The 13,030-nt window shown below is 44.2% G+C and overlaps 1 protein-coding gene across 1 annotated transcript in view; it reads left to right on the top strand.

The window, feature by feature from the left end:
• The window catches only part of PPP2CB (protein phosphatase 2 catalytic subunit beta), a 50,294-nt gene extending 38,358 nt beyond the window's left edge, over positions 1-11,936 (top strand). The window contains exons 5-7 of the mRNA XM_006270034.4: positions 6,530-6,691; positions 9,407-9,525; positions 11,032-11,936. Of these exons, the coding sequence (XP_006270096.1) occupies positions 6,530-6,691; positions 9,407-9,525; positions 11,032-11,104 (354 nt within the window). The 3' untranslated portion in view covers positions 11,105-11,936. The remainder of the gene's footprint in view (positions 1-6,529; positions 6,692-9,406; positions 9,526-11,031) is intronic.
• Positions 11,937-13,030: the final 1,094 nt, after the last annotated feature.

Genomic DNA, 13,030 nt, shown 5'->3' with positions numbered 1-13,030 from the left:
CCCCCTGGTCACCATCTTGTGACCAGAAGTCCTGCCCCCTGACTGTTGCCACCAGAAGTCCCTCCCCTTGCCCTCGGAAGTACTTCTTTCAGCAAGGGGTTTTGCCATCTTGGAACCAGAAAAATACCAATTTATATTTTAAAAAGTGAATATCTAAAACATACATTCTACCCCCGCCTACAAACACACACACACATACACACACACTGCCCCTGCCTACAGCGCTCCCCCCCCCCCCCTCCCCAATCAGTGGGGCCCCATGCTCCCCAGTCCAGACATGCAGCTGGGAACCACATGGTGCTGGAGTAGGGCGGGTGCAGGAAGCAGGGAAATAGCTGTGAGTGGGCACGGCTGGGTTCCTGTCGCCAGCTCCCCCTGGGTCCTACTGCCGCTGTCTCCTGTCCTCTTTGACAGGCAGCCAGGAGCAGATGAATATTTTCTAAATTTTTTAGGAGTCCTTTGGGCCCGTAGACCATATTTTGCCCACTCCTGATCTAGCTAATGGCAGTCCCAGACTGCTTGGCTAGCACAGAGACCTTTATTTCCTGACAACTTATACAGAGAGATTAGGTGAGGCTGACTTGTCTGTAGTTCCCTGAATCCTCCTTTTTCCCTTTCTTAAATATGGGCACTATGTTTGCCCTTTTCTATCATACTGGACCTCTCCTGATCACCATGAGATTTCAAGGATGCTGGCCAGTGGCACTGCAGTCACATCAGTCAACTCCCTCAGCACCCTTGGGTGCATCCCATCCGGCCCCGTGGACTTGTACGCATCCAGCTTTTCTAAGTAGTCCCTAACCTGTTCTTTCACCACTGACGGCTGCTCACCTCCTTCCCAAACTGTGGTGCCAGGTGCAGTAGTCAGGGAGCTGACTGAGCAGACTGAGGGGAAAAAAGGCATTGAGCACTTTATTACAGAGGATGCAGAAGAGAATGAAGTTGCTTCCCCCATTCAGTAAGGAACCCACACTTTCCCTGATCCTCCTCTTGCTTCCAGCGTACTTGGAGAAAACCTTGTTACCCTTCACATTCCTTGCTAACTGCAACTCCAATATGGCCTTCCTGATTTCATCCCTGCATGCGTGAGCAGTGCTGTTATATTCTTCCTTAGCTATTTGTCTAAGTTTCCACCTCTTATAAGCTTTCTTTTTGTGATTTTAGTTTACTGAAGAGTTCCCTGCTAAGCCAAGTTGGTCTTCTGCCATACTTGCTAATTTTCCTGCACATCAGGATGGTTTGTTCCTGCACTCTCAGTAAGGTTTCTTTAAAGTACAGCCAGCTCTCCTGGAGTCCTCTCCCTCTCAGACTGGCTTCCCAGGGCATCCTGCCCAGGAGTACCCTGAGTGAGTTGAAGTCTGCTTTTCTGAAGTACATGGTCCTTACTCTGCTGATCTCCTTCCTTCTTTTCCTCAGGATCCTGAACTCAAATCATCTCGTGGTCACTGCTGCTCAAGTTGCCATCTGCTACTACATCCCCCACCAATTCTTCCCTGTTTGTGAGCAGCAGGTCAAGAAGAGCATGGCCTGTAGTTGGCCGCTCCAGCAGTTGCACCAGGAAGTTGTCCCCACTACTCTCCAAAAACTTCCTGGAGTGCCTATGAACTGCTATATTGTCATTTCAGCAGATGTCAGACTGATTGAAGTCCCCCATGAGAACCAGGGCTTGTGATTGGGAAACTTCCGCCAGCTGTTTAAAGAAAGCCTCATCCACCTCATTCTCCTGGTCTGGTGGTCTATAGCAGACACTTACCATGACATCCCCCTTGTTGCTGTCCCCTCTGACCCTAACCCAGAGACTCTCAACAGGCCAATTTTTAGCTTTATACTGGAGCTCTGAGCAATCATATGGCTCTTTTACATAAAGTTCAACTTCTCCTCTTCTCCCCTACCTGTCCCTCCACTCTCAGTAAGGCTTCTTTAAAGTACAGCCAGCTCTCCTGGACTACCCTCCCCTTCTGACTGGCTGCCCAGGAGATCTTGCCCATAAGGCCATAATGAGTCTGCTTTTCTGAAGTCCAGGGTCCTTACTGCTGCTCTCCATCCTTCCTTTCCTCAGGATCCTGAACTCAGTCATCTCATGGTTACTGCTGCCCAAGTTGTCATCCACCACTACATCCCCCACCAATTCTTCCCTGTTTGTGAGCAGCAGGTCAAGAAGAGCATGGTCCCTAGTTAGCCGCTCCAGCACTTGCAGCAGGAAGATGTATCCAGTACTCTTCGAAAACTTCCTGGATTGCCTGTGAACTGCTGTATTGCCCTCCCAGCGGATGTCAGGGTGATTGAAGTCCTCCATGAGAACCAGGGCTTGTGACTGGGAAACTTCTGCTATCTTTTTGAAGAAAGCCTCATCTACCACATCCTCCTTGTCTGGTATGGTCTACACCAGACACGCACCATGATGTCACCCTTGTTGCTTTCCCCTTTGACCCTAACCCAGCAACTCTCAACAGGCCAATCTCCAGCTTCATACTGGAGCCCTAGGAAATCATATGGCTCTTTTACATAAACTACAACTCCTCCTCCTCCTCTTCTCCCTGCCTGTCCTTCCTGAACAGTTTGTACTCATCCATGACAGTGCTTCAGTCATGCGAGCTATCCCACCAAGTTGCTGTTATTCCAGTCATGTCATAGTGCCTGCCGTGACTGTGCAAGGATTTCCAGTTCTTCCTTCTGGTATCCCAGGCTCCATGCATTTGTATACAGCTACCTTAGGTAACTTTTTGATTGCCCTGATTTCTCAGGAAGTATGAGAGTACCCCTGTTGTCCCATCCTGCTTCTGCTTCCTCCAAGTCTCCCACTCCTGTATGTACCTCGGGGCTTTGGTCTCCATCACCCTGTGAACCTAGTTTAAAGCCCTCCTCAATATTGTGGCTTAAGATCATGTCCCAGTGTCCAGACCTGAATTGCCAGCCTTTTGGTTCCCCGCTCACCACTCAGGCCCTTCAGCCACTGACCACCTGCTCACGGTAGTGAAGGTGATTACAAAATGCCAAGGGGGATTCACAGAAGCTGCATCAGCAGGACATGCAATAATAATAGGAGTCTTTAACTATTCCTGTAGAATAGTTAATGTACATTTGAAGTTTGTTTAGGTTTTTTTTCAAAAAGTGGAGTGGGGACTGGCTTTGAACTGCACAGCAGCTTCTGCATGTTGACAGATACATACAGATAAGCTGGGAATGATACAAATGTACCAAAACAGTTCCAGCTTTAACTCTGCTTGAATCAGGATTAAAGTTAAAGCAGTGTTGCTACCTTTGTATTGTTCTTAGCTTCTACAATTGTTGTTGAATACCTCATTGGGGTTATAGAGGCAGAGAGACATTTTCTGAATGCAATAAATGTTTGCTTTCTAGAACAACTCCTCTTGGAACCCACAAGAATAGAAGCACTTCTAGATTTAATCCTAAATACTAGGGCTGTGCAAAACACCATTGTTTCATTTCGCCATTTCGAAGGGACAGTGTTTCATTTTGTTTAGTTTTGAAGCACTGTTACATTTCGTTTCGTCAAAACTATTTCGCTGTTTCGACGCATTTCGTCATTTCGCCCATAGGCTATATGGGGAATCATGAAAATGCCTAAAACTTTGTCATTTCGTGCCTGATTTGGATGAATATTGCAGGGATGGCAGCCTCTTCAGAGGGCATGAAGCCTGCCAAGTTTCAAGGAGATAGGTGCAGAGGATTCTCAGAAACTGCACCTCAAACTTCAAAAAGCAAAACTTGTGACACTTGCTGGCAGCGGCAGCCTCCTGTCATCTGGCGCAGATCCAAGGGCCCACACCCCAGGGAGGGGTGATATCTTGCTGCACTTATCCTTTCTTCTCATCAGCAGAGCCTATGCTTGCTCCCTTAATATGGTCTCCTTAAGATACAGCCACCAGTCCTTGATTCCTTTTCCTCTCAGACTTGTCTCCCAGAAGATCATGCCAATCATTCTCTGAGCATGTTAAAGTCAGCTTTTCTGTAATCCTGTATCTTTATTCTCAGTCCATCGGTCCTTCAGGACCCTGAATTCTACCATTTCATGATCACTCACCCAAGTTGCCATCCACCTTTATAGCCTCAGGTAATGCTCCGTTTCTGGAAGCAAACTTCTGCCTTAGTTGGCTTCTCTACCATCTGTACTAAAAAGTTATCCTCAGAACACTCCAAGTACGTGGTGACCTGTCTGTGCACTGCTGTGTTACCTTCCCAGCAAATTTCATAGTACGTGCAGCAGGGCATCTGATCAGCAGGGATCCTGGTTTTCTCTGATTAAAAAAAAACACCCCTGATTTTTAGTTTTAAATAAGTAACCCAAAATCCACATTTTTCTGTGATTAAAATGAAACTCCACGATATATATATAGAGAGAGAGAGAGAGAGAGATATTAGGCCTGTACGAATAGAGAAGTATTCAATTCGGATTTGGATTCAGCCGATTTGGAGGACAGTGTTTCAATTTGGCCAAATCAGAATCAGAGATTCGGCACTGATTCGGAGATTCAGATTGGCCGGGGAGAGGCAGGCACAACCGGGCAGTTGCAGGTTCTCCTGCAGCTCTACTGGCTGTGCCTGCCTCTCCCCGAGCCACGTAGCACCCATGCCATGGGGCAGCTGCTGCAAGGGTGCCAGGCTGGAGGGGTGCGATCCCCACTACCCCCCACTGCCGTGCCCTGCGCTGCATGGGGAATGCTCTGCCATAAGCCCTCAGAGACCCCGATTGCCGCTGCTGCAGCCAGTGAGTACGGGGCTTCTTTCTTATTTTTCTTTTCAAGTGCTGATAGGATGGGCCAGGATTGGGATGGGGCCAGGCAGGGCAGCCATGGGGGCTTCTCTCACGGCTGCGCCAGCCCGGAGAGAGGTAGGCATAGCCGGAGGAGCTGCGGGAGAACCTGCAGTTGCCCGGCTGTTCCTGCCTCTTCCCCAGCTGATCTGAATCTCTCCGAATCTTTTCTGAATTGATTCAGAGGCTTCAGTTTCAATTCATATCTTTTAGTGGGTCTCCCGATTCAGTTCAGATTCAGAGATTCGGCCGCCAAATCAGGCCAAATCTCCTCTGAATTGAATCAGCAACTGAAGCTTTGCGCAGCCCTACTAGAGAGAGACAGATATTAGTGGTGTTTCATTTTAATCAGAGAAAAATGTGGATTTTGGGTTACTTTTTTAAATCTGAAACGTGAGGATTTCTTTTTAATCAGAGAAAATCAGGATCCCTGCTTATCAGGATATTTCCATGAAATGTTGGGCTGGTTTTTGATGTTGTTGTTTTTAAAACTTCATCCACTTTCTTCCCCTACTTAGGTGAGCAATAACAAACACGCACCAGAACATCAGAGCTACTATACTTTGTGCTGCACCTCAGAACAAGTGTGTGTGTGTGTGTGTGTGTGTGTGTGTGTGTGTGTGTGTGTGTGTGTGTGTGTGTGTGTTATACTGAGAGCAGCACTGCCACCTGTTTCCTCTGCCCATCCTTCCTGAATAAGTTACACCCATCCTGGAAAATATTCCAGTAATATGAATTATGCCACCAAGTTTCAGTTAAACAAATTACAACATACTTACATGATTGTGTAGGGCTTCCAGTTCTTCTTACAAACATCTTTGATAACTAGCAGCTTGCTCTAACTTGACACTGAGAAATATTAAGGTTTCCCATAGTCTCTTTTTTTTTGGTTTTTATCCAGGTCACCTGACTCTCTACTTCTTAGCTTTTCTCTTTGTCCTCCATTGACCCTAGTTTAAAACACTCCTCACTAGGTTAACAAAGATGGCCTTTCTGCTGTCATCAGGTGAATCCCATCTTTTCCTAGCAGTCCTTGGAACACCAGCCCATGGCCAAAAAAGCCAAAGTCCTGCTGGTAACACAGGTATGGTATGTACCATATGCAGCCATATGTTGATCTCTGGGGTGTATGTGGTCCTCCCTGGGCCCTTAACCTTGACTTGAAGGATCAATGGAGAGACAACATGGGCCCCTGTCACCTGCACTTTTGCATGGAGAGCCATGTTGTTACTTTTGATCTGTTTAGGGTCACCCCTGGCAGTACAATTAGTGTCCATATGGCTGAGCAGCATGGGGTAGCATGAGCCCGAGCAACCCCTCCGTAACCTCTCAAATACATATTTCTGGTAGGAGCAGACCTGAGACAATGAGTCAGACTGGCAGATGAATGGCTGTATCCCTTGCAGTCACCAGCATGTCACCAGCTACCACCACCCTTCGCTGTATTCATGAACAGGCCCACAATGTCAGTCACTTGATACCTGAAGACAGCCACTTTGTGCCTGAAAGCTTGTCTCACATCTCTCAACTATACATATGGTCCAGGAAAACCCCTTGCTTCTCTTAGTATTATAGAACACTGTGCCTGAAAAATGTGTTTGGGAAGTACCTAAATATACAGTGCATGTGTAGAAAAGAAAGGGCTATCAACCTGTTTGAAATGCATTTTAGTTACAAAGCAGCATTATTTAATTTTCATGAATGTTTTGCCTCAGTAAGGAAATATGATGAGCTAAACACTCTTTTCCTTGCCAGGGCCCAATGTGTGATCTTTTATGGTCAGATCCAGATGATCGTGGTGGCTGGGGTATCTCTCCGCGTGGTGCTGGCTACACATTTGGACAAGACATTTCTGAAACATTTAACCATGCCAATGGTCTTACGCTGGTCTCCCGTGCTCACCAACTTGTTATGGAGGTATGATGAGTATTTTCTGTTCTACATGTAAACTACCAAAGATGAGGTCATACAGAAACTAATTTCTCAATGCAAGTTTGGTGTGTATTCAATTGCATATAGTGGCATTTAAAAGCCTTTCTTGCAATAGGCCAGAAATGTAATGCTCTAAATCTTTGTCATTTTAGCTAAATTATTAAAAGGATATTCAGTTGTTATCTTTATCGAGTTATTCAAAGTATGTTTCATCTCCATTTCCTTTTCTATCACTAGTTATGCATTTACTTTATTCAAATCTAAGACCACCCTGAATTTAAGATGACCCCCCAATAATTAGATTCTGTATATGGAAAATATATACATTTGTTATCATTTTCCAGGTATAAAATCTAATTACTGGAGGGTTGTTTTAAATTTATCTCCTCCTCACTGCTACAGCAGGAAAAGCAGTGGCCAGTGGGGGATCAGGTGGCTGGCTGAGGTGGTTAGGTAGCCCCCTCACTCTGTCCTCCCTCCATTTCTTCCCCCTGCAGCCTTCCTGCTTCCAACTCCCCCCACCACCTGCATCTCCTCATCCCCAGCTCCCCACAGCCTCTGCACCTTACCCTGCTCACTTCCAACAATCTCTAAGCTTTCTCCCCTGCTGTCCACAGTCTGTGCCTCTTTCCCTCACTCCCCTTACTGTGAGATGCAGCTCAGGCTCTGTTCCTTCCTCATGTGGAAGCATGGCCTCTACCAGGAGCAGCAGAGTCAGACACAGAGGCTGCTGTGGGTCTGACTCTGGCCCCAACCTGTGTTCAGGACCAGAGTTGAGCTTCAGCAGCCATCTTCCCCTCCTCTCCCTCCTCCACCCTTTGTACTCAAATCTAAGACAAGGGGCTTTTTTCCCCAATGCTGATGGGGGATGGACAGATGCTTCATGTTAGATTTGAGTAAATATGTTAAGTCTGTTTGCACTCTGAGAGTGTTTTATGCTACTAATATGTTAGGATATCCTGTAATATATAGCAGTCATCAGTAATGGAGATTAAACCATCCGGTTGTTATAGATCAGTGGTCCCCAACCTTTTTATGGTGAAGATCACTTTTTGGAATTAAAGAGCACCCCAGGGTCTTCGTCCCCCGCCTCCTTCCCCACGCACCCCTGGACCACGGAGTGTCTCAGTCCTGGCCAGGCTGGAGCTCATTCCCTCTTCTGTGCTGCAGCTGCACTGAGCTATGCCCTCCTGGCAGCCAGAGAAATGTGGCTGACAGAGCCTCGGCCTGGCTCTGTCTGGAAGTGTTTGTGGTCCAGGGGCACATGCAAGAGTAGTGGAGGCCCCGGGGGCCCATGCCCGCGCCCCCCCCCCCACCTGTGCTCGGGTCAAGGCAGCTGGTGCTGCGGGCCTCAGCCCAGCAGTGGGAGCCCCCACGCGCCCCTGGGTGATCAGAAATTCCCAGGCCCAGCTGGGCTGGGGCTGCCCCCACGTGAGTTCCCACTGCTGAACTGAGCTGAGCTGTGCCCACACGTGGCCAGCTTGCAGCAGGGCTTGAAGTGCAGCAGCAGCCTCTGCTGCCTCCACTCCCGCAGAGATTGGGGGGAGGCCCCCAGGCTCCAAACCTCCTACCACCCGGCCGGGCTGGAGCCCCACTTACCTTCCCCTGCTCCTGGCTGGGCTGCATGATCATCTGCTCACTGCGGGGGTCTCAGTCTGGTCCCCGCCCCTTCCCTCCGCCACAGATTGACCTGCTGGTACTGGGGGTGGCAGGTGTGTGTATGGTGCACACCCAACTGTCCCCCCAGCCCAAAAAAGGCTCTGGCATCTGCCTGTAGATCGGGATCCCCAAGCTGGTGACCACTGTTATAGATAGAACTTTATATTTAGTGTCTGTACATGCAAGCATCAGCATATGAAAACTGGTCAAGTGTGAACTGTATCACATTTAAAAAGCTAAATATATCTAGTTAAAAGTTTTTAGGTACTTCTAGAATACTATACAGGCAGTCCTTGACTTACAACGTTTCGAGTTACAACTTTTCTCACTAACAACATTTATAAATTGACACCCTGTTTCAACTTTATGACATCAGTTTCGACTTTACAACACTTGATCTGATGCAACACCGCACCAGCGAACAAGTTGGCTGTGTCGCTCATCTCCCTGGAAACAACTGTCCAAACTTCTTTGGACAGTCTCTTTAAGAAAGCAGACAAGACTCCAGAAAAACCTGCAGCCGAGACTCCTGAGAAAACTCCAGCCAACAACCCTTCAAAAAGTCCAACCAAGAGCCTTTCAAAAAGTCACAGATTCATAGCAAAGTTCATAGCATAGCATAGATTCATAGTCCAGCAAAGTCACCTCAAAGAAGTCCTTCCAAATCAAATGATTGCTATTTACAATATAAATACATTAATGTAGCTATATTACTCATGTATAATTGATCAAGTACAAAATTCTGGGCTATTTTTGGCGAAAATAGGGTATTGGGCCTTGGTTCAGGAACCAGTCCCCCATTTATAACATTGTTTCTTATGAGAAAATTGGTTCTGAGTTACAGTGTTTCGACTTAAGAGGCAGTTTTCAGGAACCAATTGTGTCAAAAGTCCGAGGACTGCCTGTACTTCAGAATTTGCAAATAGTTAGTAATCTGTTTATAATCCATATAAACCTTTTAAGAAGAGCTTTCAGATTTGACCAACACTAAGCCCTAACTAAGGATGTTTTGTTTTCCTTTTTTTTGTTTTTGCATTGCAGGGTTACAACTGGTGTCATGATCGAAATGTGGTTACCATTTTCAGTGCGCCCAATTATTGTTATCGTTGTGGGAATCAGGCTGCTATTATGGAACTAGATGATACTTTAAAATATTCCTTGTGAGTAACTCTTTTTTTTTATTTGTGTCCCCCTTTTACTTTTAAATAGGGAGAAATCCATATTTTTTGAAGTATTGGTTTCTGACTGTAAGGAGGCAAAAGCTTTTTTTTACATTTATGCAAATCTAGTTTTGTATTACTACTTCCTAATAAGCACAATTTCTCATTTGTTAGCCCTCCTCTCTCTTTTTTCCCTGGTACTTTTTCTATTTGTGTCCATTCTCTATCCCTTTCATGTTTAGGAAGGAAAACGCCAGAGTTTTTTTATAATGTAAACAAGTATTTCTGGAAGAAAGTGCTGAAACATTGTGAACACATTGAAAAATAGCCAGGCATGATATAAAAGTGTCAAAGTGCAGCAGGTTGTTATTGACAAGCAGTAGTTATGGGCTAAGAAGTGAGCAAAGAGTTTATGGTATTATTTACAAGACTTACACCCATGTTTGTAACAGTATTATTTATTACATAGACTAGCCAATTGCTCGTCAAGAATGACAGATTTCAAAGGAGTGTTTACATGGCTGGCCCTGAAGGGTGAGTGGTGGGCATATAAAAGCAAGTAGAATAGAACATGAAAACAAAAGCTCCTTAAATAGTATACCGGTTTAGCCTGGCTAGCTAAACACCTACCCAAGTAGGAAGTTCTTACAGTGTATCCAAAAGATGCCCAGGCTTAGGCTCTGGAAGGCTTCAAGGGAGAAAGATTTTCAGAGCTGGGGAGCAGCTGTTACCAATGGCCTCCCATATCTTTTTGCCAAGCAAACTGATAGTACTAGTAGGAGGTTGCTTCCAACTGGTCTTAGGAATTATGATGTGGCATAAGAGAGAAGGGGCCGTCTCTTATGTAAGTAGGGCACAGACTGTTTAGTGCCTTTTAGGTCCAAACCAGCACCTTGAATTATGCTCAGAAAGTTACTGGGAGCCAGTGCAGGCCTTGGAGCATTGGAGTTGTGTGCTCCTTAACTCACCCCAGTTAGAAAGCAGGCTGCTGCATTCCACACCAGTTGCATCTTCTGGACTGTCACTGTGGGCAGCCGCAGGTAAAGTATTCTAGCTTAATGTTACAAAAGCAAAGGAATCAGGAAAGTAGGGCTGGAAGGAACCTCAGAAGGTCATCTAGTCCAGACCCCTGCTCAGTGTTATTGATGGTGGCAGCCAGATCAGAGCCTGAAAGGAAGGGGTCTAGCCTTCTCACCAGATGGAATTGGTGAAAGGCACTTCTAACCTTTATTGAGACAATAAATTCACTTTTGAAGTGGCTACTGTTTTGACCTTTTCGTGCAACCTTTTATGCCAGTTGATAACAATTTACCTCTTGTAAAACACTACATCATTTGGTAATTATTTTTCTTTTAAGTTTGAATTGGGATATAAGATACAATGTGTGGTGAGGGTGGGTTAAGTGAAAGTACAGCAGCCTTGTATTAAAAAATGTAATAAACATTCCTTCTGGTGCCAAAAAATAACCATTGGGGTTTTTTGTTTTCTGTTTTCCTTTTTCTATAGCCTTCAATTTGACCCAGCACCTCGTCGTGGAGAGCCTCATGTCACTCGTCGTACCCCAGACTACTTCCTATAAATATCTTCTAACTTCTGCCATCGTAGAAGGAAGTACACCTGGAATTTTAAAAGCAACAATATTTACACATTTCTGTAACAAGTTGGGATCTGTTTCAACATAAAATCCCCATCATGGACCAAAATGTGCCATACTGAGGACGATGAGCATTTAGCACAATTTGAGACTGAGTTCAGTACAACACTATATATCCTATATCAATCAGTCCAACAGTCAGTTTGCCTGCTGTATTTGTAGTAACTTTTTTTTTCCTGGACTGCTCAGAAAGAAAAAAGTCATTCTAACACCTTCAGCTCCTTTTATGCTTATTTGTAAATTTTTAGTTCTAGTGTTTAACTGGCATGAATTAGTTTGGAGTTCATTTTTAAGGAAAATGCACAGCTAACTTTTCTTAATCTACCACCCTTTATTTTATTGAACAATATGATTAACTTAACTGGAGAAAGGAAGCAGGTCTTATTGGGAGTATGTTGTCATAACATTTAAAGAGCTTTCCCTTGTTTTTAGCTAAGAATTACTGTTCTGTGTTGATCCTACTTTTTCTGTATATTTGTCATGAAAGTGCTTGCATCTTATTTGGTGTATTTCAACAAATAAACTTGCAATTGTAAACCAAAACAAATTGATATTCTAAAAGGTTAGTCTGTGTGTTCATGGAATGATTATTGTTGTTTTAGAATGTGATAGTTATCCAGTATTAATAGCTGTTTAGCTATCCAAACCAGGATGTATTGACTCAAATAATTTTTACTCTTGTGATACATTTCTGCTTATCAGTAAGAATCAACATCTATTTAGGAAAGTAACTATTAAAGCATGTTTTTATATTAAATTTGGCATTTCATTTTTGAAAGGATACACTAGATATATATTTATTTAAGCTGTTATCCAGCTTAACATGCAACACACTTATACAGATTCTTATTTTTTAATTTTATGTTAGAAAGGGAGTAAAAGATAGATGCATCTTTTTTACTACGCTTATTTTTACTTGTGAAATATGTCGAGCTCTATTTAAATGAAAAGTGGAATTCAATTAAATATATAATAGCATTTTTATTTTTAGTTAAAACTGCCTTTAATAGGCCTGGTATAAATGTGCAAATATTCAAGGGGGTTTGGTTTGGTTTGATTTTTTATGTTTGTTTTTAAACTTGCTTAAGAACAAAAGATGCACCTGTAGTAATGAACTGAACTTGTTGAAATCCAAGCTAAACGGAAACAAGGTTTTAGAGCTAGTAGATCTTATCTTCACACATCATTTTTATATGAAGATTGGAAAAGTAATTTTCCCATCTCCTTGTTGAGTGTCTTAACTGAGAACTAATTAATTGCCTAGATCAGTGGTTCTCATCCTTTCTGGACTTGAGGCACCCCTCCATAATTTTTGTGAGTTAAGTTGCACCCAGTTTCAAAGAAGTTGAGAGCAATAGAGAGACTTCCACATTCCTCCAAGTAGTCTTTGTTGGAGAATCAGCTTTTTGAAACTTGATGCTGAATTTTGTTGAGTCATATGTATACAAGGGCTTCACTACCAACTTCAGTACCGAAGAGGAGCAGAGCCTTAAAGCTGGAACCCCAACTTCTGGGCAAATGATGCTTAAGAGGCAAGAAGTAGATGAGTCCAATGTTTAAATCAGCCTTTCAACCCAGCACAGGGCTGGATCTTTGCTGCTGCTTCTATCACAGAAAATACACTATTGTAGCTGATGGATTTGTGCCTATAGCACTGAAATCATATTAATCCAGATGGATTCAGGAATGTAGTTGCCTATCCAAGTAACAAAGCACTTACTAGATGATTTCCCAGAGTTAACAGAAGAGAATTCAATTCAGCAATGAACTTTACCAATACAGATGAAGGAACCATTGTGTTATTTATTTTGAATGCTAGGCACAGATTGAATGATACAGGGTCCTACACAC

This window comes from Alligator mississippiensis, chromosome 2, assembly GCF_030867095.1.
Source record: "Alligator mississippiensis isolate rAllMis1 chromosome 2, rAllMis1, whole genome shotgun sequence".
In the NCBI taxonomy this organism is placed as follows: domain Eukaryota; kingdom Metazoa; phylum Chordata; order Crocodylia; family Alligatoridae; genus Alligator; species Alligator mississippiensis.
Note: the sequence above shows the minus strand (reverse complement) of the source record. Positions and strands in the feature narration are given on the sequence as shown.